At 42.8% G+C, this 24,148-nt stretch overlaps 1 protein-coding gene and 1 long non-coding RNA gene across 7 annotated transcripts in view; one reads left to right on the top strand and one right to left on the bottom strand.

Moving 5' to 3' along the window:
- The window catches only part of LOC142827924 (uncharacterized), a 45,854-nt gene extending 36,872 nt beyond the window's left edge, over positions 1 to 8,982 (bottom strand). Inside the window, exons 1-2 of one of the 2 annotated variants that reach the window (XR_012902732.2) lie at positions 8,798 to 8,982; positions 6,296 to 6,369 (exon numbers count right to left, since the gene is read on the bottom strand). This is a non-coding gene — a long non-coding RNA (uncharacterized LOC142827924). Of the gene's footprint in view, positions 1 to 6,295; positions 6,370 to 7,862; positions 8,048 to 8,797 lie in introns of those variants that run through there. The other variant, XR_016349223.1, reaches the window with a different exon arrangement.
- SCAF8 (SR-related CTD associated factor 8) overlaps positions 8,145 to 24,148 on the top strand; it is a 204,500-nt gene continuing 188,496 nt past the window's right edge. For 3 of the 5 annotated variants that reach the window (XM_075924487.2, XM_075924486.2, XM_075924489.2), the window contains exon 1: positions 8,146 to 8,490. In XM_075924487.2, coding sequence (XP_075780602.2) covers positions 8,461 to 8,490 — 30 coding nt within the window. In that variant the 5' untranslated portion in view covers positions 8,146 to 8,460. Of the gene's footprint in view, positions 8,491 to 24,148 lie in introns of all 5 variants that reach the window. The other 2 variants (XR_012902730.2, XM_075924488.2) reach the window with 1 other exon arrangement.

The following is a 24,148-nucleotide window of genomic DNA, read 5'->3' on the forward strand; positions in this document are numbered from 1 at the left end:
TAGCACAGCCAACATAAGTAGGCGCTCTTTATTAGAAGAGTCTATTTACTTCAGAGGGTGAGGTATATCATAGGTTCCAATATCAAAGATAAACAAATAGAGGGTTTAGGATTATGAAATAAAGTGGATACAATAATTTAATAATAAAGGGATAGACCACTTAGGGTACGTCTAAACTACATGGCTCTGTCGACGGAGCCATGTAGATTTGTTTGTTTGGCAAAGGGAAATGAAGCCGCGATTTAAATAATCGTGGCTTCATTTAAATTTAAATGGCTGCCGCGCTGAGCCGACAAACAGCTGATCAGCTGTTTGCCAGCTCAGCACGCTAGTCTGGACGCTCCCCTGTCGAAATGAAAGCCTTTTATCGACATCCCCAGTAAACCTCATCCTAGTAGGCATAACGGGGATGTTGATAAAAGGCTTTCAGGTTGACGCAGAGCGTCCAGACTAGCGCGCTGAGCCGACAAACAGCTGATCAGCTGTTTGTCGGCTCAGCGGGGTAGCCATATAAATGTAAATGAAGCCACGATTATTTAAATCGCGGCTTCCTTTCCCTTTGCCGATCTGTCTAATCTACATGCCTCCATCGACGGAGGCATGTAGTCTAGACATACCCTTAGATTTTTATTCCAACCAATATTTTTTACTTCCGCTATAGGCAGCCAATATGTTGATGAGCTATTCTCTAACGAAGTCTGGTTTAAAACTCAAAGGAACATAGAAACCAGTTCTGCTCAGATTCACTCTATGTGGAATCCAAGGAGCTTGTTAAAATGGTTTAAAAGCTCTGTTTGTCCCATTTTAAACAATTATATCCATTTAGTTTAAAAACAGTTGAAGTTAAAGGGGTACAGCCCCCATCATGTGCCTGCATATATTAGTATTGTCCTTGCCTACAGACAGCACCCAACCTGAAGCCAATATTTGCCAGCAGCCTCACAGTACATCACAGATACACTCACACAGGAATCTATCCCCTGCAACAAACCCCATTGCCAATTCTGCCCACACATCTATACAAGCAACACCATCACAGGACCTAGCCATAACATCAGAGGCTCAGATACCTGCACATCCACTAGTGTATATTGGCCAGACTGGACAGTCTCTGTGACAAAGGATAAATGGACACAAATCAGAGATCAGGAGAGGTAACACACATAAACCTGTTGAAGAACATTTTAAGCTCTCTGGATGTTCTATAACGGATTTAAAGTAGCCATTCTTCTGCAAAAGAATGTTAACACCTGATTACAGAGGGAGACAGCTGAACTGAAGTTAATTTACAAGTTCAACACTATCAACTTAGGCTTGAATAAAAATCTTAAGTGGTTAATGCACTACAAATGCAATATCCCTGCCTTTGATATTTGCATTTCCACATCACGTTATGAATGAGGCACATCCAGCCTGACTTCATTAGCCACATTAACACTGTCCCAACAATGGACAGGTAACTTTTGCTGCTCTATATACCCTTCATTCTCTAATTTCTACTCCAACTCATCTGATGAAATGGATTTACCCATGAAAACGCATGACCTAATAAATGTTAGTTTTTATGGTACCACAGAATTGCTTGTTGTCTTGCAAGAGTTCTTGGGTTGTTGTAAGTTAGGAAAAATTCACCAGGAGCTCAATGGACAGTACAGGATTCAAAATGTCACATTCTGTAATGGTTTTGATTCGGTTACAGATAATATAAGAAATCTAATATCTAATCTAATAATGGAGATTGCCTATCTCCTAGAACTGGAAGGGACCTTGAAGGTCATCGAGTCCAGTCCCCTGCCTTCACAGCAGGACCAAGTTCTTAGTTCTCTGATATATCCCCCATGATGTTACTGTTCCTTGTTCTATTATTTCTTTTTTAATAAATTGGAGGTACCACTAGCAAACAAAGTTAAAGTAGACAAAAGAAAGTGTGTGCTTACACCACAGCAGGAAAATGCTGTTCTTTTCAAAACAGATCTCATTTATTTTGATTATCTACTATTGTTTACAAGTAAAAATACCATGTAATCAATCTTCAATAAATGCCTTGCCCTTCCACCCTTGTTAGTCAACTTGGTGTACCATAAGGAGCTTTTTCATACAAAGATAATGACAATTGACTATTAAATTCCTCACTTTAATTTCCTCACTTGCCCATTTGGACAAAGAATTGCATCATGGAGTGCTTTCTGAAAGTAACCAGGCTGAAACTCAGACATTTTTTGGTGAGGGCCTTCTCAGTTTCTTTATGCCTAATCTTTGGGATATAAGATGGGCAAATAAAGGCAGTTAATGTGATGTAAGTCAGAGATGTAAGTATTTGAGTTAGCTGGGCGGGCTGTTTCATGCTCTGTAGATTGGGGTCTGTTACCAGCTCTGCCACTTCCTCTGGGTGGCCATGGGCAAGTCACGTCACCTCTCTATGCCTTAGTTTCCCCATTTTGCAGAAGATGATTAATGATATAGACCTTCTTTGCAAAGTGATATTACAGATTTATCTTTAGGTTCATGAGTATATCTGTCCCTGCTATCACACCCCTCATTTTCTGTTTGAGCAACAATTGCATTCCATGTAAATCCCATTGTCCTGGCACAACCAAACCCTGATCTTGCTTTAAGTTCTGATAAGAGGAAGCTGCATATCAAATTTGGTAATCCTAGCTCTGACCTTTCAGGGGGAGTTCTTGAACAAATGGATTCACAGACGGACAAGCAGATGCACAAACTCTCAAATATATAAGAGAGTATAATCTAAGATTGTCACTCTGAAAGCCTAAAATGTCTCACTCAGTATGAAGTGATGGAAAGAGCTACAAGCATGGCAGAGGGTTCTTTTTGTTCAGAATGTCATCAGGTTTCATCATAACTGGTATTCGTGGTTTGTGACTGTCAAGTTTTAAACTGTCAGGTACTTTGACTTTACAAATTACATCTGTGCAAGGTACAGCAGCAGTAAAAGCATGCTTAGTGTATTTGACATGTCAAGAGTCCTAAACCATTGTGGTATCACATGTAAATCAACCAATTACCACCTTATTCAACAGTTAACATGTATGCAACAATTTCATGGCTGTATCAGGGAGATTGTACAGTTGGTAGATTACTTAGCTCAGCTGCCACACCCAGCACTGGTTTACAAGCTACTAGTTTTATCCAGCACTTGGTTTACAATCAAAATCACCTTTTTTCCACTACCCCCTACAACCTTAAGATGGAATATGAAAGTCAAACTGAGTTCTGACTGGCTCATGTTGCCCGTAATAAAGATTCAGTAGGCTGAATTATTGCACAAGTCTGAGGACAATCCATTGATACCAGATGGCTGTGTCTACACTGCACCCCTTTTCCGGAAAAGGGATGCAGATGAGACAAGTCAGAATTGCAAATGAAGCGGGGGATTTAAATAAAAATCAGGAATAAGGGACCTTTCAGAAAAGGCTTTATTTTCCGAAAGATCCCGTCTAGACTGGCGCTTTTCTCCGGCAAAGCCCCGAGACGGAAAAAAGTGGCAGCCATGTTTATACAAATGAAGCGGGGGATATTTAAATCCCCCGCTTCATTTGCAATTCCGACTTGTCTCATCTGCATCCCTTTTCCGGAAAAGGGGTGCCGTGTAGACACAGCCGAAAAGTTTAAATGGGGGTACCTGAGAACAGAGAGATCTGCAGTTAAGTCTTCTTGAAAAATTCTACTAATGCCCAGCTTATAACAAAATGTGCTCACTCCCTAGTAAAAACTTGTGAGTTGACAGCTATGAATCTGAAAGCAAGTAAACTATGGAATAGGCTACCATTTTTGTGGCCCTTTTTCTGGAGTAAAGATGAACTCTGAATTATAGGAATCGATTAATTTAAGGGTGTTTTCCTCAGAACTTGCTCTGATTTAAATAGGCTACAACTTATCTCATCCAGCTCACAGCACAAGCCTCTGAATTTCAGTGGATTCTGAAACGGGAGCTCCTATATGGTTAATCAGAAACCTCTTCTTATACTTACTTCAAGCAGTTATGAAAACGTCTTGAGTTATGCTTTGGCTAGCGAAAGCAGAAAAAGGTCCAGTATTTTGTGAAGCTGGAGTTAACTGGTATGACTAAACTAAACTGAACTCTTGGATATGGGAAGTACTAGTATTGTATAATGAAATGAATGCAGGGAATGTCAGTGTGAGGATTATTGTAAATATAGTATTGTATCAAGTTTGTGTATGTATTTAAAACTGCATCCAATGTTTATAATTTATTGGTCAACTACTTTATATTTTGAAAACATTACTTGTTTTTAGTTACCCCGACATTGATATTGAAGGTATTTTACCTAATGTCAAGACAACTTACTTTACATATTTTATAACAGTGTTTCTCAACCCGTGGTACGAGTACCCTTAGGGGTACTCAAAGTCTGGAGGTATGCCAACACAACTGAAATTTGGAGAAAACTGAATTTTTGTTTTAAGTTTTACAGCATTTTATTATTTTTGTACTTTGTACACCCAAAAATTAAATTGCCCGGCTATGATTAAGTTGTTTAAACAAATGTGTTGCAATGGTAGAAAAAAATTGAGCCTGAAAACTGTAGGTACTGGGGGTAATTATAATTTTATAAAGCAGTGTTTCTCATCCTTTTTTTTATAAAGTACCCCTTTAAAAAAAATTCTCTCTCCACTTTAGCTCTTACTATTTTTTTTAGCTGCCTGTCTCTTTCCATTTCCATATCCTGGAAATGAGTAGTTATACAAATTACTCATTCTGAAACTGTACTCTGAGAGTCTATTTCACCCTTTCCTTCCAATAAGCTCTCTATATACCCACTAGCCTTCTTCTCTGCACTTTCATGCACAGTCTCCTTTGTATATATTAATTTAGCTTTTTATAGTATTTTGAACACAGTGATATTAAGTGTTAAATATTTTTTCTGTTCTCTTACTAGTTTTTGTTGTTTTGTTTGTTGCCTTCTTTACAATAGATGTCTGTAGGGTTATTCAAGTAATACTGCTTTACACATGCAAGGACTGGAAAGGAAATGGTCCATAATTCTAGAACATTATTCTTTGGCAATCCTTCGATACATGCAAGGCTTTAACTTCAAGTTTCTCCCTTTCATAGAGTAGATAAAGTACTAGGATTAGTCATCTTCCTTCTGCTACTAGCTTTCTACTCAAGAAACTAATTTCAAATTTAAAATGCAGTTCAATAAGACCTACAACTGACGAGCCTCGTCAGGGTACGTCTACACTGTACAGCTATAAACAGCTATCCCTGTCTTAACAATAGATACACGAGGGTTAAGGAATGTCTCCTTTAGTGCATTATTTCTAAATTTGGTGCTGTGTAGACACGCCAAATTTCAAAATAGAATCAAAGTAAGATATGCAATTTAGGGTGCTGTGTAGATGCACCCTCAGTTACCATGCTGTATAATATATATAAAAATTGACATGTTAATATTCATTTAAGTGTAAAACTTTTTAGATGCATAACAACCCTAATTTTCATCCTGCATCTCATCATACATTTTTAAAGGATTTAACACAAAAACAGCATTTAAGGAGCACAAATTAAAAAATGTAAACAATTTCCAATTGCTACCTGTAATCCTAGATGTTGCTATAATTGAAATACTAAAGAGAAAATGCTAGTTGACGCATTTAAGACTACTTTAAGCCAAATCTTGCCAGGTATGTAAATACCTGCTTATCTTTTATCTATATGAGTAGTACCATCAGGGGCCTTAGGCATTTGTTTAGAAGTTATAAGGCCAGGGTGTCTGTGTATAGTCAGTTTCAGTGTTTCCCCACTTTATGTGTGACTCTTTCAGTGGATAGGTCTATGCATGGACAGGCCTGCTGAGGCGGGGAGTAAAAGGGGCAATTGCCATGGGACTACAGCTGCCGCTTCCACAGCAACTGGAGCTCCAGGGGCCTTTAAATTGCTTCCTGAGCGCTGCCCTTAGCCCCAGCGTTTCTGGGAACACAGAGCCAGCCCTCTTCTTCCCATCCCCCAGATCTTGCCTAGGGACTGGGTGGAGGCTTCACAGTGCATGGAGGAATATTAAGACATTTTTAAATAACAAAAAATGATAAAATTCCCCCCTCCCTTAAAAAAATAACTGGCTACTTTATTTTGTATTGAAAAGAGTCCTGTTGTACTAAAATGCTGTATAAATACAGATAATCTAGACTGCAACTCGATTGTTCCTCCATTTTTTTTAAGCTTACCTCTAGCAATAAAAACCTATCTGGCAAGGACACATCTCATTTTAAATGCATTTGTTAAATCATTGCTGTAGAAACTCAATCTCACCTTATAAAAATGGCCATACTGGGTCAGACAAAAGTCCTGTATCCTGTCTTCCAGTAGTGGTCATTGCCAGATGCCTTAGGAGGGAATGAACAGATCCAGCAATCATCAAATGATTCATCCCCAGCTCCATGCCATACAGTTATTTGCATTTCAAATGTGAAATTGCATAACTATTACCTGTGGTTTGTAACCTATCCTTTAAATCAGCTTCTGTACCTAATGACTGGAAGATAGCTAATGTCAGTGATCCTGGCAATTACAGACCAGTAAGTATAACGTCCGTACCAGGCAAATTAGTTGAAACTATAGTAAAGAATAAAATTGTCAATCACATAGATGGACGTAATTTTTTGCGGAAAAGTCAACATGGTTTCTATAAAGGGAAATTATTCCTTACAAATCTACTAGAGCAGGGGTCCCCAACGCGGTGCCCGCAGGTGCCATGGCGCCCTCCAGGGCATTTATGTGTGCCCGCCGAGTGACCAGGGCCGGCCCAAGCCATTCTTGCGCCCCTACCCCAGGCGCATGTGCGGCCCCGCCCCTAGGCGCCCAGCAACCCCAAAAAGTTGGGGACCACTGTACTAGAGTTCTTCAAGGAAACATGTGGACAAGGGGGATCCAGTGGACATAGTGTACTTAGATTTCCAGAAAGCCTTTGACAAGGTCCCTCACCAAAGGCTAAGTAAAGTTAGTTGTCATGGGATAAGAGGGAAGGTCTTCTCATGGATTGATAACTGGTTAAAAGAAGGAAACAAAGGGCAGGAACAAAGGGTAAGTTTTCAGAATGGAGAGAGGTAACTAGAGGTGTCCCCCAAGGGTCTGTACTGGGACCAACCTATTCATTAATGAACTGGAGAAAAGGGTAAACAGTGAAGTGGCAAAATTTGTAGATGTGGCAAACTGGCCAAGATAGTTAAGACCTAAGCAGACTGTGAAGAGCTTCAGAAAGATCTCACAAAACTAAGGGTACATCTACATAGCAAGGCTGAAATCGAGCCTGGTGGGCAAGCAGCCCAGTCACGACTACATTTAAATTGCAGCACTGCAGCCAGGTTAGGTCCCAGAAGCTTTCTCCCTTACTGACTAATTGTGTAGTCAATAGAAATTCTATCAACTACATGATAAATTTCCCATAAGTTTGCCTCACTAGCACACACACAACCTTGGATTGTGAAGGAGAATATAAATGAATAGGTGTAGCTTCTAACCACAAAAGCCAAAAAGTGATGAGGGGTTTGTTGAAAACATTGTGGTACCGCAGTGAACTTTTCCTGCTCAGGCTCAGCAACTGGTGCGTGTGATTCCCTACTTCTGTCTAGAAGGCAAGCAAAGAGAGAGCCTGGTGCAGCCATCTGTAATCCGGCGCAGCAGTCCTGGAGGCAATCCTGCCCTGTTGCTGGTCCACATTTTAATGAGTTTCTCCTTTTCTTCCTTACTTTCTCCAGGGGAGTGCGGCGTGGCGTGGGGAGTGCGGCCAGGGGACGCGAGCCTGCCCCAGGAATTGTTAAGGGGGGGGGGGAGAAACTGAGCTTCCCTAACACGAGAAACTCCGTTCCCTGGCTCCTACCCTCTCCCCCGCGGAGCTCCAGAGGCAGCTGCCTGCGATGAAGCCTCCCGTCTCCTTTCCGCTCGCTCGCCCAGCCTGCAGTGCTCAACCTGGCCCTGCAGGAGGCGCAAACAGCCCCCTCCAGAGCCGGAAGGCGCTCTTGCCAGAGCGGACGCAGAGCGATGTTCTAGACGCCATCTCTATGGTCCTTGCTCTCCGCGGGCTTGGCTGGTGCGCGCGCGACCACCAGGGGCCGCTCTGGCCGCCGCCTCCGCTGCTCTCAGCTTCTCCGAGCTGCGCTGCCAAGGAGCCCGTGGGTCCGCCATATTGCTGTCCGCGCTGCCTGCCTGTGCGGCTGCTGCTGCTGCGCCGCGTCCCGCCGTCTCTTCCCGGCCAGGCCGAGCGCAGGGAACCGGCGCCGCGGGGCGGGAAGCCGGGCCAGGAAGGCGAGCGGAGAAGGGAAAAGACGGAAACGAGCGGGCCCCGGCTCCCGCGCCCCCTGCGCCACCCGCCATGGCGAGGAGGCCCGGCGGACCCTGAGAGAGACCAGCCCCCTCCCCGGCCCAGCCCAGCCGCCATCAGCGGAGACGAGCCGCCCGGCCCCCGCCTCGGCCTCAACATGGAGGCCGTGAAAGCCTTTAACAGCGAGGTGAGTAGCCGCTGCCCGGGACGGGCGCGGCGGGAGAGAGGCGCCCCTGGGTCTGCCCCCCCCCCCGGTGCGTGCGCGCGCCTCGCCCGGCCGCCACCCCTGCGGGACTGAGCCTGGGGGAGCGCGGGGAGGAATCGTCCCCGCTTCCTGCCGGGCGAGGGGCTGCCCCTTCGGCGCTTGCGGGGCAAGGGTGGGGGGCTCCTTCTGCCTTGCGGGAGTAGGAAAGGGTGGGGGCTCCCCGTGGCTGACGGCGTCAGGGGCGTGCCACTGCCAGGGAGAGGGCGCAGCGCGGAAATCCCGTCCTTACCTTCCAACGCTTGAGGAGATGGAGAGGCAAGGGTCTGAGTGCAGGTGGCGTGAGGGGAAGGGAAGGAAGACTTCTCCTGGGGACGGAGTGTTGGCTGTCGGTGGTGGGGGTTAAGCGGGTTGTACTAAGGGAAGGGAATCTACTGTTTCCCCAGTCCATGCAGGTGTCTCTTCTCCATTGAAGCTCTCGTGTTTGCTACCGCCCTTTCGTTCCCTTGTTGCATACACATCCTCCCACCTCAACAGCTCTTAGACCAGGTGTATTCAATTGTTTTTGTCAAGGTCTAATCGCGGTCTAGATTCCAGAGAACTTAATGAAAAATATTAACAATAAGAAGTAAATAAAAAAAATGTTGTGGTGCATTCAAAAGTGTCTGGTGGTCCAGATTTGATCCACTGCCTTCCTATTCTGCGCCTGTCTGAGATACCCCCCTGGATTCAGTTTTTAATCCCTTGATCCTTCAGATTATTCCCTGATTTTCTCGATAGCTGGAAGTGCTATTCCTACTGCAGTTAAACCAAAAACAGATTTCCCCCATCTTTGCTTAATCACATGAATGTGAGAGATCAAGACATCATCTACATCTGAAATGGTAGAAAAGGCCTCTAAATTTGTATCTACCAGTCAAGATGTTGAAGCAGTATTTGAATTTTTTTTTGATGCTGGTAGCTACTGATGCTATTGAAGTGCGGGATCGGAATTGGGTTGCCTTATTTTGGTCTTGACTATTGCAGGAATAGATCGTCAAGTTAAAAAAGTTACATTTGTAATGAAGAAGGAAACTTGATTTCCAGTTCTGAGGCCAACAAAAGATTTGATTATTTGTTCAAATTTTAAAGCTAATGTGTGATATGAAAACCAGTAAAGGTAGTTAAACATTTATAATTTCCCATCCCTGTTATACATACATGTGAGAAATTTGTGTGTGTGTGTGTATATATATATATATATATATATATATATATATATATATATATATAATGGTCTATTAAGTCAATGGTTCTTGACTTTTTCAGGCTACTTTAACCCTTTCTGGAGTCGGATTTGTTTTTCATACCTCCTAACTTTAACCTAACTTAATTATTATTTACCAAATTAGACATACAAATAGTCTTACAGGACACGGTTATTGAAAATTGCTTTTTTCATTTTTATCATATAAATAAAAAACAAATCATTTGGAATTTCAATATTGTACAGTAAAGGCCTTTTTATCCAGCATGCTAGAGGACTGAGGGTGCCAGTAAATTTTAAAAAGCTGGTTAACTAAAAGGGAGGATTTGGGATATTTAATGTGAAAGTGTAGCCATTTACATGATTAACCCATGAGCCTGGGCTCATCAGTTAATGTAAAGTTACATGCAGTTCCCCCCCCCCCCCCATGTGTATTGGAGGCAGCAGTGTGGAGGTGGAGAAAGGTGGAGCTGGTATGCACGACTAGCCAGCTTTTAAGCTGACTCCCTGTGCATACCAATTCCCATAAAGCTGCCTGCCCCCTGCACTGTTGCTTCTGTGTCAAGAGTGGGCTCCCCATGATCACTGGCTCTTGGGGAGCCACTTCCACTCACCCTACACACACTGCTGCCTCTGTATCAGAGGCAGTGGTGGGACAGGCAGGAGCCAGTGCTCACAGGGAGCTGGCTTAAAAGCTATGTCCCCATGTGCACTGTCTCCTGGGGAGTTGCTGACACCTCCTCTCCCAAGTGTAACAGCTGACATTTTCAGTAGTTACATGTTTATTTGAATAAACAAATTTTAACATCCCTAGTTTGGACTGCAGGGGAGGAGGGGCTGTGGGGTTCAGGCTTTGTGAGGGGACATGGGTTAGGGTGTGGAAATAGCTTGGGTGGGCTCTCACCTCTGGTGGCCCTACAAGCAGCTCCCAATCCCCACTGCTCCTGGCGGCAGCATGGCTGAGCATCTCTGCTGCACGTAGACACACTGCCTGTCTGTAGGCACCACTCCCTGCAGCTCCCATTGGTTGCAGTTCCCAGCCAGTGGGCTGGGAGCTGTGGAGTCAATACTTGGGGAGCAGAGGTGGAGGCAGCGTGCCTGCAGAGCCACTTGGACACACCTCTGCCAGCAGCAACAGGAATGTGGGGCCACCATAGATGAGCGACTCTTCCTCCCCACCCTCAGCTGACAACCCAGCCCTCTTCCTGGATCCTAACTCCTTCCCAGCGTCTGTCCTGTTCCACTCCCCAACTGCCTGCTGGCTCCACACCAACCACACTGTAAACCGGACTTTACATGCAGATTAGAAATGTCAGTTTATTGCACATTCTAGTTTGTGAAGTGCCAGGTGGTTTTTACCATACTTATATTTCAATGTGTAATATATAGAGCAGTATAAACAAGTAATTGTATGAAATGTTAGTTTGTACTGACTTCATTAGTGCTTTTTTTGTAAAATTAGGCAATATCAGAGTAAGTTGATATATCCCATGGAAGGAACCCCTGCATAGCCTCAGAGTTGCATGTATTCCTGGATGAGGACCACTGTTTTAATTGTTCAGAGTGGTGTGATTTGCAATGAAAGCTACCTATTAGAGAAGGGATGCTTTTTTAGTCAATGTTTTTTTTCTGAATTCCATATTTCTTGATCAAGGTCCAGAGAAAATAAAAATAATGATAATAAGCAATGTTCCTTGTAATTTTTTTCTATTCATGTGTGGAATAGATTTTATGTGCATCAAGGTGCACCACCAATGCAGATGTGCACCACCAATAGAAACATGCTGGCAACTGTGGGTGCTCTGCTTTTCAATTGGTCAGCATTTAAACCTCTACTGGATGTCTGCTGAAGCACACAGCTTATAGGGAACACTGATAATAAATAAAAAGATATTGGGTCCATTCAGATACATTTAGTAGTCCATATTTGGCTGGGATATGTTTGTTTACTATCCTTGTATTAGAGTAGGGCTCTCAAGCTCATGCCCAGCAGGCCATCCCTGGCTGCAGCAGTTGGGGAATCTAGTCTGGAAGTCCCAGCAGGTTGGGTGGGCGCCTGTCAGTTCCCTTCCCATCTCCTTCCTGCCACAGCCCCATGCTTTTCCTTCCCTGCTCCCATAGCACACCTTCCCCGAAAGTGTGTAGCCTCAGGAATTACCAAGGGGTTCCACCATGGCAGCAGCAGTCTGGCCATTCCCTTCCACCAATTCCCTGCAGTTGTGTTAGCTGTGGGGAAGCAGAGTGTGTACTCTCGCTGCGTGCATTCCTCATCTCTACAGCTACTGCTGATAAAGGGGGAGGGAAGGTAGAGACTGCTGCTGCTGCGCTGCCCGAGGCCTCTGAAGTAATCCCTAAGTCCGGGTTCCCCCGGGGGCAGGATGTCATGGTGAAAGAGGGTGGGGCAGTGGCAGGAAGGTTCCGGGCTTGGGAGATGGGAATGAACAGCCTGCCCTCCACGCCTCTGGAACTTCCTGGTCTGACTGTGCAACTGCTCCTGTCCGGGATGGCCCATGGGACATGAATTTGAGACTCTTTTGTATTAGAGCCTGGAAGCTGTGCTGCTTTAGTGAATGGATAAGGAGTTACCTTTTAAATAGAAGTAACTATAAACTTTGGTTTATTGAAGAGAGTGGTTACTTTGATTTGTAGAAGTCCAGCAGATTGTCACTACCAACCAAAATTAGAATCTAGATTGTTTTCAAAATAGAGCAGTGGATCTCAACCAGGGACATACATACCCCTGGGGATAGGCAGTGGTCTAGTGTTACAACTAGGGATGTAATAGTGTAGCTGGTTAAACAATTAACCAGTAGGTGGATGCTTATAGATTAGTGCTATTGGCTACACATAATCACCTACCCTCCTGCGGCTCTGCATTTAAAGTATTTTGGGAGCCGGCGCTCAAACACACTGGCTCAATCCCAGCTCGCACTGAGTCTGACAGCTACCCCGGCTGCGGCTCTGCATTTAAAGAGCTTGAGAGTAACAGTGTTAAATATTGAGTAATTTACTAGTCGAGTAGTCGATGGAATTTCCATCGGCTACTTGACTAGTCGATAGGCACTTCCGCATTCTTCCTTTGAAATGTACAAGAGCCCCGACTGGGACTCTTGTACATTTCAAAGGAGGAATGCGGAACTCCATGTGCAGCTTGGTATCAGCAGGAAGTTCCGCTGACTCTGGGCTGCACGTGGGTGCCAGGTTTGAAATGTACAAGAGTCCCCAGGGGGGGCTCTTGTGCATTTCAAAGCGGAAGCACCCTCATGGAGCCTGGGGTCAGCTGTGGACTCCTCAGCTGATACCGGGATCCATGCAGCATTTCCTCAGTTGACCCCAGGCTCTGAGTGCTGTGCTGGAACCTGGGATCAGCTGAGGAGTCCTAGACGCCATGGCAGCGTTTCAAAGGGGTCAGCTCCACGCAGCGCTGCTTTGAATCGCCGAGGCGGCATTTCAACAGGCAGTGTCACGTAGGTGAGCCAAGAATCATGTGTGGTGCAATTATTTTGAAGTACCCCCTTTTCCTTAACATCATTACTCGAGAGCCTGTGCGTGAGCATGCTGGCTCAGTCCCTCCGCTGCAGGGGTAACTGTCAGACTAAGCATGAGCCAGGACTCAACACAGTGTGTTTGCATGCCAGCTCTCAATCTCTATAAATGTAGAGGCACAGTGGGGGTAGTATGTAATTTTTAAGTGAAGTGAAACTTTGGTGCATGCAAAATAAATCAGATTCTTAAAAGGGGTACAGTAGTCTAGAAAAGTTGAGAGCAACTGAATTGGAGAATATAGGAAAAAATAAATAGTAGTTAAACATAACATATCTGAACTATAAATATATTACCCATTACATAATTTAATGACTCTTAGGGGGAAGAAATAGTAGTTTGATAATTGGGCTTGGGGAGAATTTTAAATCCGATGCTAGAAATTGATTCTGAACTCAGTTTTTAGTAAGATTATGTATGAGTGTATTGAGATAGAGAAAAGAGCACTGTTGCCACAAAAACAACATAATATAAGTACATTGATTTGGAATCTCTGCTCAGAAACCCTTGGAACATGTGAGCTGTGTTTTTCAATATGAAATTGAAAAATTTTGAAGCTCTTCTCACCCAGCTAAATGAATATTCAGATATGTAGACTTTATTTCACAAAGTTTGTCTATAATTAGAAAGATTTAAATAGAGAACTCTTCAAGAAAAGAAAAGAAAAGAAAAGAAAAGAAAAGAAAAGAAAAGAAAAGAAAAGAAACTCTTGGGTTCTGAATTTAAAACTTTAATGTAAAAGCACATTTTGAGTGTACAAAAATGAATGACCAAGTCACAGTTTTTAATGAATTCTCTCCCTCCTGCACTTTCCTCCTCCCCTTTCTCCCCCTGCCCCCGCTCTCTATTGTGAGCAGACATTGGTATTGGGGGTTGCTCAGTGACTTTTTTTCCCTGTTACATTTTATGTTTGTGTGTTTGAGTTTTTGGCAACACTGAAACTGGTATTTTAAAAAGTTATTTATCAAAGCCATGAACCTGGAAATGAACGATAGGTGGGTGCAAAGCTCTTTGCATGATTGGGGCCTTGAAAGTAACCAATATCAGTCAAATCTATGGCAGTATTTGTGACTTTGCACCCCCTCCCTTTCAACCTGCAGAGTTTGCCACTAACAATCCTGTTCCTAAAGATCATACACTTTGTAACTGGTTTTGAAAATGCTTTTGGGAGGTCTAATGAGGGATATTTGAACAGAGTGGATTTGATTAAAATTGCTAGTCAGGAAGACTCGATTTAACTATGGTTTTCTACATAAAAGTGCATTCTCGTGGGTTGTCATACTTTTAATACATAGTCTTCACAATTTAGAGATAGATATAGGTTTCATTTTTAGATGGTACACACTATATATTTTTAAACTGTGATTTATTTTGAAAACTTTTCAGGTTAGTTTTATAGCTATGTCAGAAAATGAATGATTGTTTGGTTATTTCATTTACCAAAAGTAATTGAAGCAGATATTTATGAAGTCATTGGGAGGTGAACTATCTCTAATTCAGCTGGTCAATTCTTTATATTTGGAGGATTTTCTTGCCATTCTGTATTCGGAAGAGAACATTACCAGACACATTTACATTGTTTTATTTAACTAAAACAACAATGTTATGTATTCTGGATTTTTTTTTCAAATGCAAACATACAATATTTTAACAAAATAAGTATATGAGTTTTTAAATTTAGTTAAACATTCAGGTTTTTTAAATCAAGTTTGTTTCTGTTAAAATTGTTTCAAATAGTTAAATTAATTTTTTAAAACAAAAATTGATGATCAGCCAGATCAATGTGAGAAACTTAAAATATTGGCTTCTTCTGTTCACTGAACTTTTTGAAACTTTGTACTTTTAGAGAGAGATAAGGGATTGACTCTGTGTACACAAATTTGCCGAGGGAAAGTAGGATTGAGATCTGTTGTTTCTCACCTCCATATCTTATTTATTTAAAAAACATTTTTGCTGTTGGCAAGTATGTTAGCCCTGAAGACACAAATCCACAGTTTGAGAACTGCAAAACTAAACATATCTGATGGTATCTTCTAGACTGAGCAATGTGTCCCAGTGGGTAGAAAGAAAGATTAATCTAAATAATCTATTTGGAAGCCTCTGGAACCCCATAAAATTGGGTCCCAAATCCATTAACTATTGAAACTCATTTACAAACTTTTCTTAATCACTACATGAATTAGAATTTATAAACCCTGTTCCATGATGAGATATCTTTTGAGCTTTGATGTATCTTAATTAAAACTATCTTTACATAGGTTTTTTTCCCTCAAAGAGCATTTTATATAAAACAAATCTGATTTAAATTTTAAAATATCAGAACTTAAAAAAATTATTGATTTGTAGTCATCCTGCATCAAAAAATACTTGAACTTTGTAAGCAATGCTGCATTACTTTCAAATCTAACTCCTTAATGCTTGCAGTGATACACTAGTAAATTTTATTATACTTCACTTTTAAAAAGTGGCCCTATTCACTTAAAGTAGAGGTAAATTAGCAATAAATGCTATGGGCAAAATTGTAGAAGTATCTCAGAAAAGCTTTCACTTCTGCAGTTTGGATACAATTGATAACTTTACATTGGTTTATTGTAACTTACTGGTTTAGTTCAGATGACAGCTCAGAAATAACATTTAAACAAATGTAAAATATTGAGTACACTGATCTAACAGTAGTATGGTGTTCTTTTTTCTTTTTCTCACAATTGAGGGAGTTGTACCCGTGTCTCATATCAAAACCAAAATTAAAAGCAGCTGTGGAGGCTTATAGTTTGACTTCCATTCAAATGAATGGAAGATCAGTACATATAGGGGACCAGTCTTATAGTGGATGTATCTAGTTTTTTATTCAACATTGAAGTGGTTACAATGCTGTAAGTGAGCAAAGGCTTAGGGTTTTTGAAGATCACGACATTCAAACAGTCACCAAACTTTTTGTCTATTAAGCCGTCATTCTCCCAACACTGTTGTATGGGCTTGAAACCTGGACAACCTACAGACATCGCTTGAAAGTCCTTAAGAGGTATCTGCAAGATCTTGAAGTTCAAATTGGGAGATAGGTGCAGTAACATCCGTTTTCTGTAAAAGGCAAAGTCCACCAGTATCAAGACAATGATCATCGATCAGCAACTTCGCTGGACGAGTCAAATTGTTCAGACGCCAGACCATCGTCTCTCAAAACAGATCCTGTTTTCTCAGCTGCAAGATGGATACCGTAAAGTGGGAGGACAATGGAAGCATTATGAGGACTTGCTAAAGCACTCCAGGGCATTGATGACCTTCTGAGGTCTCTTCCAGTTCTATGAGTCTATGATTAAAGGATAACTTAAAGCAGTGCAACATTGATGTCACTTGGGAGACATTAGCCCAGGATTGCTCAAAATAGAGAGAAGTCCTATGCAACAACTTCATGCTGTCCCTGGAAACATTTGTCCTCACTGTAATAGAACTTGTGGTTCAAGGCTCAGCCTTATCCGCTACCTGAGGGTCCACAACTTCCATGGAAGATGAACATACTTGGCAATGAGTGATCACTCATCATTATCATCAGTTAATGTTGGTATTTGATTTGATTAAAGGAAATATTTTTTCATTTTTTTTATTGTTTCTTTTGTTTATATTTGCAAACAACTTTGCAAAATTCTGAATTTACAAATTTACATAGGGGGCTCTGTCCACTACTTGCTGCGTTCATGGGGGGTAGGCAACCCTGGCTTTCCCATCCGTCCACTGAGAAGGGCTGGTCTGCGGCCACTCCAGCCTGGGTTCCTTCTCCCTCCCTGTCCCTTCCTCCTTTCTCCCACCTCCAGCCTGGGCCCCTTTTCCCTCCCATACCACGTCAACCTAGGCCCCCATTCACCTTCCTCTCTCTGCTGCCCCAGCCCGGGTTCCTCCCCCCAGCTATGCCAGCCCAGACCCTTCTCCCTCCCCACCCCCCTCAAGTGAGGGCCCCATCTCCTTCCCTCTCCCACCCTAACCTCCCTCTCTCCCAGCCACAGCATGCTGCAGGCCCGGCTCTAAATCCTGGTGGCTGGGGAGGTACAGGGGTGCCTGTCCACCCTGTGTGGGGCACAGTGAGGCACAAGTAGTGCTGTGTACACACAAGCACTCCAGGGCATTGCAGCCTGCTGAGGTGGGGAAAATAGCAATGCAGAAGGCTGCTGTCCCAACCTCTCCCCCATGCTGTTTCACTTATGCTGCTTACTGCCCCAGCCCTGCCTGCAGAGCTCCACAGGATTTTTTTTAAACATATAGAGAGAAATGTTCATCTACTCTTGATATGCTGAGCTATCTGATGAGATTTTTACGTTCTGTTCAAAGTGAATTTTCATGGCTTATGTCAATAGGAAAGTAACATTTTGAAAGAGTGGTTTAAAATCAGTTTGCCTTTCTTTTGCTGAGTTCATATTTCTTTGTTCATATTTTTTAACAACCTACCTCGTCTACCTCATTTGACGTCACTACTGCTCAAAGGCTTGTTCTTCTCTGAGTGTCAGTTTTGACACTGACGTTTCTTCTGGGACACAGATGTCTCAGAACCAGACTAAGATCTTGAAAGGAAAAAAAAGTGTGTTTTGTTTTTAATATTGGCTAGCGCGTATACAAGGTTCTTGAACCAAAAGTGGTAATAATCAGAAATAGATTTGTAAGTTTATTTAAAAATTAGGGATGGTTGTGAAAGGTTAACTGATTACCGTAAATTAGCGTATATAACCCGCACCTGTGCATAACCCGCATTTTTTTCCTAAATGTGCTTAAAAAAAAAAAGTCTAAGATAATCCACACAAGTGTATAGCCCACGGGTTATATATGTTACTTTAAGGTACGTGGTAATTGCTGGCTGGCCTGCAAGAGGTGAGCTGCACTCACGTCCAGGCTCTGCGCAGCCGTAGCCAGGCGCAACCCATCCTCCTCTGGGAGGGGGGAAAAGAGAGCGCAGGTGAGCTGGCCGGCCTATGGGAGCACATGCCCAGGCAAGTAAAAATAAACTTGTATACCCTGCAGACATATATACCCCGGCGGAGGGAGAGGGGCAGTTGCAGGGTTTGTAAAACTTTGTATAATCGCGGGTTATATGCGCTAAAATATGGTATACTGATTATGGATGATGCTTACTGGGTATGTAAAGGTTTAACCGGTAAGCCTCACCCTTAATGCATGAAGCTTCTTACCAGTTAAGGTTAATTGGTGGAGACTAGAGCTGCCCTAATACCTCAGGGCACGTGTACCGCAGAAAGATCGACACTCTGGAGGTCAGGCTTCTGGTGTTTAATTTAGTGGGTTTAGTATAGATCGGGGTTGTCAGCCTTTTTAAATCAACGAGATAAACTACATCAAAATTCAGAACAAGTGCAAAGAGCTGTATAAGAATGCCCATTTGCATGACTGAATATATATAACTTAATATTATTGATAATTGACATAATGATTAATGATACCACAAATGAAGAATTGTACTCACAGACTTTATTTAATGGAACTTTTGCTGCTGCATCTTTTTGCACAGTTCCTTGAAGTTTACATCATAACTGGTCAAATCCAGCTTCATGCAGGCATTCAGGCTGTCTTCTGTCAATCTTATTGCAGAGGGTTGGTGATACAGGAGTCTGGGTTGGGGTATATGATGGACTCAGTGCACAAGGTTGGGTTATGTGGGGGTGCAGTAGTATTTTGGCAGGGGGCTGGAGATGTGGGAGTATGAATGGCTCAGGGCAGGGGGTTCAGGTGTATGATGGGCTCAGGGTAGGTGTGTATGGGCGCATAGGAGTGTTATGACGTTGCAGCCAGATGGGGGCCAGACACCAATTGGGGGCTTGTTGGCCAGGCTTCATTTTTAAACAAAGTAAAATATTATGTTCAACATTGTCTTTATTTATGGCGGGGTGGGAAACCTTTTTTGGGTCGGGGGCCACTGATCTGCAGAAAAATTAGTTGGGGACCACACAAGTGAGAAGCAAAAAAAAAAAAAACCCCTCCAAGAACCCTCAACCCTCACTGATGTGGCTGCCAACTGAAACATGTCACTCCCCTGCTGCTCCAGCCCCATAGAGGAGGGATAGGGAGGACTGAGGTTCAAGGCCTCAGGCCAGATTTACCCTTCTAGGGTTCCAGGGTTAGTGGATTTTGTGCCCAGATTCCCCCTCCCCTCCCAGGCTCTGGGTTGGGGCCAAAATTGAGGCATTAAGTGTGCCATTAAGGCATTAAGGGCTGCCAGTGAATGGGATAGGGATGGTGAAGGGGGCAGGGGGCAGGCTGCCTTGCTGGAGGGGATTTTTGACGGGGGGCAGGCTGATTGGCTGGGGGGATTTTGGCCCAGGAGGCTGGTGACAGAGGGAATTTTGGGTGGGGGAGGATTTTGGTCAGAAGGCAGGGGGTATCTGTCCAGGAGATGGAGCAGTTTTGGCCAGAAGTCAGGGGGGATTTTTGGCCAGGGAGCAGAGGGAAGAGGGTGTCTGGCCAGGGGCTATGCGGTGTGGCGATTTTGGCCAGGAGCAGAGGGCCGGGGGAGAGGTTGACTAGGGGGCTGAAGGCAGAGGGTGTCTAGCCAGGAGACTGAGGGCAGGCTGTCCAGTGCAAGGGGTAAGTAAGGATGGGAGGTATGGGTTTGGGGGTGGGGAGGGCACTGGTTTTCATGCCACATGGCAAGCAACATGTAACATGCCTCCTCTACTCCTTTTCATTGGCAGGAAGTATCCGGGCAGGGGAGGCCTGCAGGAAGTGTGTCACAAGGGAACAAATTAGCAGTACGCAGGGAGCTATTTTTGGTTCCTGGTTTACCCCAGATTGGGGGCAAGGGAAATACTGTTGCACCAAACCATTTTTAGCTCTGCTTGTTCCCCACACGCCGGATCCGGGGAAGCCTTGGAGCTCTTTCCCCCTCCCCCCCAGCATCCAGTCTTGCGGGGGCTTCAGTGCAAGCGCTGACTCCCTGTTGCTGAGCGAACAAAAGGGGGGAGGAGTTGGGGCTCCAGAAAAGCATTATCTGACTTCCTAGCGAGCCATATTTGGCTTGTGAGCCATAGATTGCCGACCCCTAGTATAGACCCATAAATTGAACACTGAAGCAGCCCCGTTGGCATCCAGTACTCCTTTTGTGAGGAGTAAAGACAGCTGATGGGAGCATTTGCTTCCGTTGACTTCCCGCTATGTTGATGTTGCCAAGGCTCAGCTTAAGGTAAGATGACTCCAGCTATGTATTTTGTGTAGCTGGTGTTGTGTACCTTAAGATTACCTTCCTGGTCTAGTATAAATCAGGCCTAAGATTACACTGTTTGGTCATTTGTCAATGGTTTGTGTAGACTGTGTCATTGTGTTCCCCTGTTGTTTCGTAGTATTTTTTTATAAGCAAACAACAGGAAACAATACATATTATCAGAATGACTCAGTAGTAGGAATAAGACCTGGAGATGATTCTGATTATTTTAAACTGGTTCAAGCTAATGTTACATTTAAAGCAAAGTATAATAAGATTAAGGAATCCAAACATAGTTTAGTTGCATAATGGCATGGACTTTGTTGTGTCTTTTCAGTTATCTTTACCTCAAAATAAATTTTCCATAACAATTGAGCCACAGTACCAAATTAAGAAGTGTGTTTGACCCACACATGCTTTGAGTAATTAATAGATGTGCGCAACAGCTTCTAAGATTTACCTCCTGGTCTCTGACCAAGATTTGGAAAAACAATCATTACAATAATGTAAAAGAGTTCAGTTTTGAGGGTCCAGTACTTAATAACAATAAAATTAATAGTCCTTATGTAGTTCATCATCTTAAGGTGAAGTCTTAACCAGCTTTAGGTGTGGCCATAAGGACCACTAAGTGAGATGCTGGGGGATGGTGAAGGAAATGCAGTCATCACACCATAATGATTATTTTTTCAAATTTATCAACAAAATGCACACTGAAGTAATTGTTAATTACTTACTAGTTAATCAGTTAACTCTGTAATAGCATTTTGGTTCAATAATTGATAAATCTATGGATATATTTCTTTAAATGTGTATTGTCTTAGCTTTTTTGGTTTTTTAGGGGTGGAGTGCTTTCTCCATGCTTTAGTTGGAGTGGTTAGGAACCTCTGCTGTTGCCTGAGTGTTTTTCACATGATTTAGTCTTTCTTCTGTTATCAGCACCGCTACCATTTGGACTGGTCATGTGTTTTCTGAAGTGCTGTTGTAATTTTTTTTTAAATTCAAACTCATCTCAGAATTTTAGAAAGATAAAAATCATGTTCTAGCTTGAGGTATGGAAGTAATCAGCCATCAGATTATTTTTGGATTCTTTTTAAACTATAGTAAACTAGAAAACTGAATAAGTACACGTAAAACTATGGAAACTTAAATCACGAATCAAACTTTTCTGTACATTTAATTCTCAAGTTTACAAAGTATCAAAGTAGCTTGTTTACAAATGGAAGACAAATGATGTTGAAGAAACTTAAAAGAAGTTGGAGCTTGAAAAAAAAATGTGCTAAGTAGGGAATGGTAGAACATGTAGGGGAAGGAGAGGCAGTGATGCCCTATGGGTATTGAGAAACCCAGAGCCCTTTGAGAATTGATTTCATGTGTGCTCAGGGAACAGATTTGCTTCCCACCAAGACATTATCCTTAGGACTTGCTGAAGAGTTTCATTTTCTGACTTGAGGAATCAGGAACCATCTGGCAATGCTGGCTGCTGAGAAAGCAAGGAGTTCCACATTTCTACCCTACTGTGAAAAGATAAATTTACCACTCCTCTATGTTCTCCACTTCCTTGAGAGAGGAGCTTCAATTTCTTCTCCAAATGGTGATGTGTTTTGAGGTATTTTTAATAGCAAAATCAAATTAAAGCTTTTGATCATCTTAGCTTTGCCCCATAATCAGTAGGAAGAGTGAAACCAGTTAAAGTCTTGAATATATCATTGTTGTGTACCCATTATCCAGAGTTTCATCAGTCTCTGTCATCTGCTGGTGTTGGCAGTTTTGGAAAAGAAACATATTTCATCTTTATCTCTCTCACCCCATTGCAGAATACCTCTTCAATAGTCTCTCTGCTGTCCGTAAGTTATAGTAAATGTGCAATTCCTGCACTCAGATCTGGTCTTGGTCTGCAGAACTTTTGGTACTACCATTGGTACTACCAGTGATTAACTCAGCAGGCCTGACTTATGTTTAGAACCTGCTATTTTTCTCTCTAAGAACAATGGCAGTGATGATATATCCAATAACTAAAAAGCCTGTATAAAACAAAGTATTATTTATTTAGGACAAACACATTTCAGAGAAATCATGTCCAAAAACATGGTATGTGGGTGTGTGTCATAGTCTTGAACTTTAATAGTAATTTTGAGTCATCTGTTTTTTGGGTGCGTGCGTGCGTGCCTTCCCTATCTCTTTTCCTTACTCCTGAATTGCTTCTGTGCTTTTTTTCTTCTGTGTACATTGCTTTCTCAGTAGCACAGCAGAATTAATCTGATGTGATTCTGCAGTTTTATTTAACAGTTTCTACTGCATCAGACAAAGTGTCTTGTGCGTGAGCAGTATGGTCCCCAACTGCTGCTGAATTAGTTGTGATGTTCAAGAGAACAGATGTACTTGGTCCTTACTGATGCTGCTGATCAAAGAAGAAAAAGTTCTAATAGAAGAACTTATGAAATGTGAAAGAGATGAAAGGAGGAAACAGTTGCAGCATTGTCATAATACTACATCAGAATTAACATGCTTTAAAATGTTACCTATACACTATTCTTTCACTTTCTTGGTAGGTAAGCTATTATTTTTTCACTGTCTTTTAGTAGTTGTGCATGCTTCTACTTCACTAACTAGCCAAGCGAGACAATGTGTGGGAGAGAGAACTATCATAGTTCCCATCTACTGAGCGAGTGCAGTTCTGTGTTGTGTATGCCATTTTAAAATGTGATCTGGACAGGGGATTGGATTGGCACCCATTTTCCTGCATTATTATAAAATATAGAGTCAATAGGTTTCTTTTTTTATGTCTGCTTTTTTTTTTAACTCTAGAGATGTGGATTTGTTAGCATAGGGAGGGAAGGAAGGATTCAGCTGATTTAAAATATACGTGAAAAATAAGAGTTATGACGGGGGCCAACCTAGCCTTTCCTTACATAGGAAAGTAAAATTTATAAGTGTTACGGAAATTTTGTTAACTTTTCATTGTTTTGAGGGCTCCCTTGAGCCTGCTTCCACAGCAACAATGCTTTATGCAGTTATCTTAAAATGTGCCATGATAGAACACAGATAATGGCAACAGTACATTTTTGGGCGGGATACACAGTTCCTGGTCTGTGGCACTAGGGCAGTGATATCCAACCTTTGTAAGCTAGGATAACTGATGAGCCTGGGCTCAAAGGTTAACCATCATCGTTACACGCAGACTCCCTTCCGAGCTGTCTCAGAGGCAGTAGCATAGGAGTTGGAGTGTGGGTGAGCTGGTCCCTTCGGGTGCACTCACTCTCCAGGAACTGTGTGTCACCCTGCATGTAACCGCTGAAAAAATCAGCGGTTACACAGTTGTAATTAAATGCATTTTAAAATCTCTTATTTTAAGCACAAGCTTGGGTCTTGGTCTGAAAAGTTCAGAGCGAGGAGGGGCTCTGGGCTGAGCCTGGGGCAGAGGATTGGAGTGCAGGGGATAGGGTTCAGCATGCAGGCTCTGGGAGGGAGTTTGAGTGCAGGATAGGGTTTAGGGCTGGGGCAAAGGTTCAAGATGTGGGCTTCTTCTTGGTACCGGTTACCTTAGGCAGCTCCCGGGCAGTGGCACAGTGAGGCTAAAGTAAGCTCACCCCTGCCTTGATCCTATGTCATTCCGCAAAGTGGCTGGCATGTCCAGCAGTGGCTCCCATGAGAGGAGGGGTGGT

This window comes from Pelodiscus sinensis, chromosome 3, assembly GCF_052426305.1.
Source record: "Pelodiscus sinensis isolate ZL-2025 chromosome 3, ASM5242630v1, whole genome shotgun sequence".
Lineage (NCBI taxonomy): Eukaryota > Metazoa > Chordata > Testudines > Trionychidae > Pelodiscus > Pelodiscus sinensis.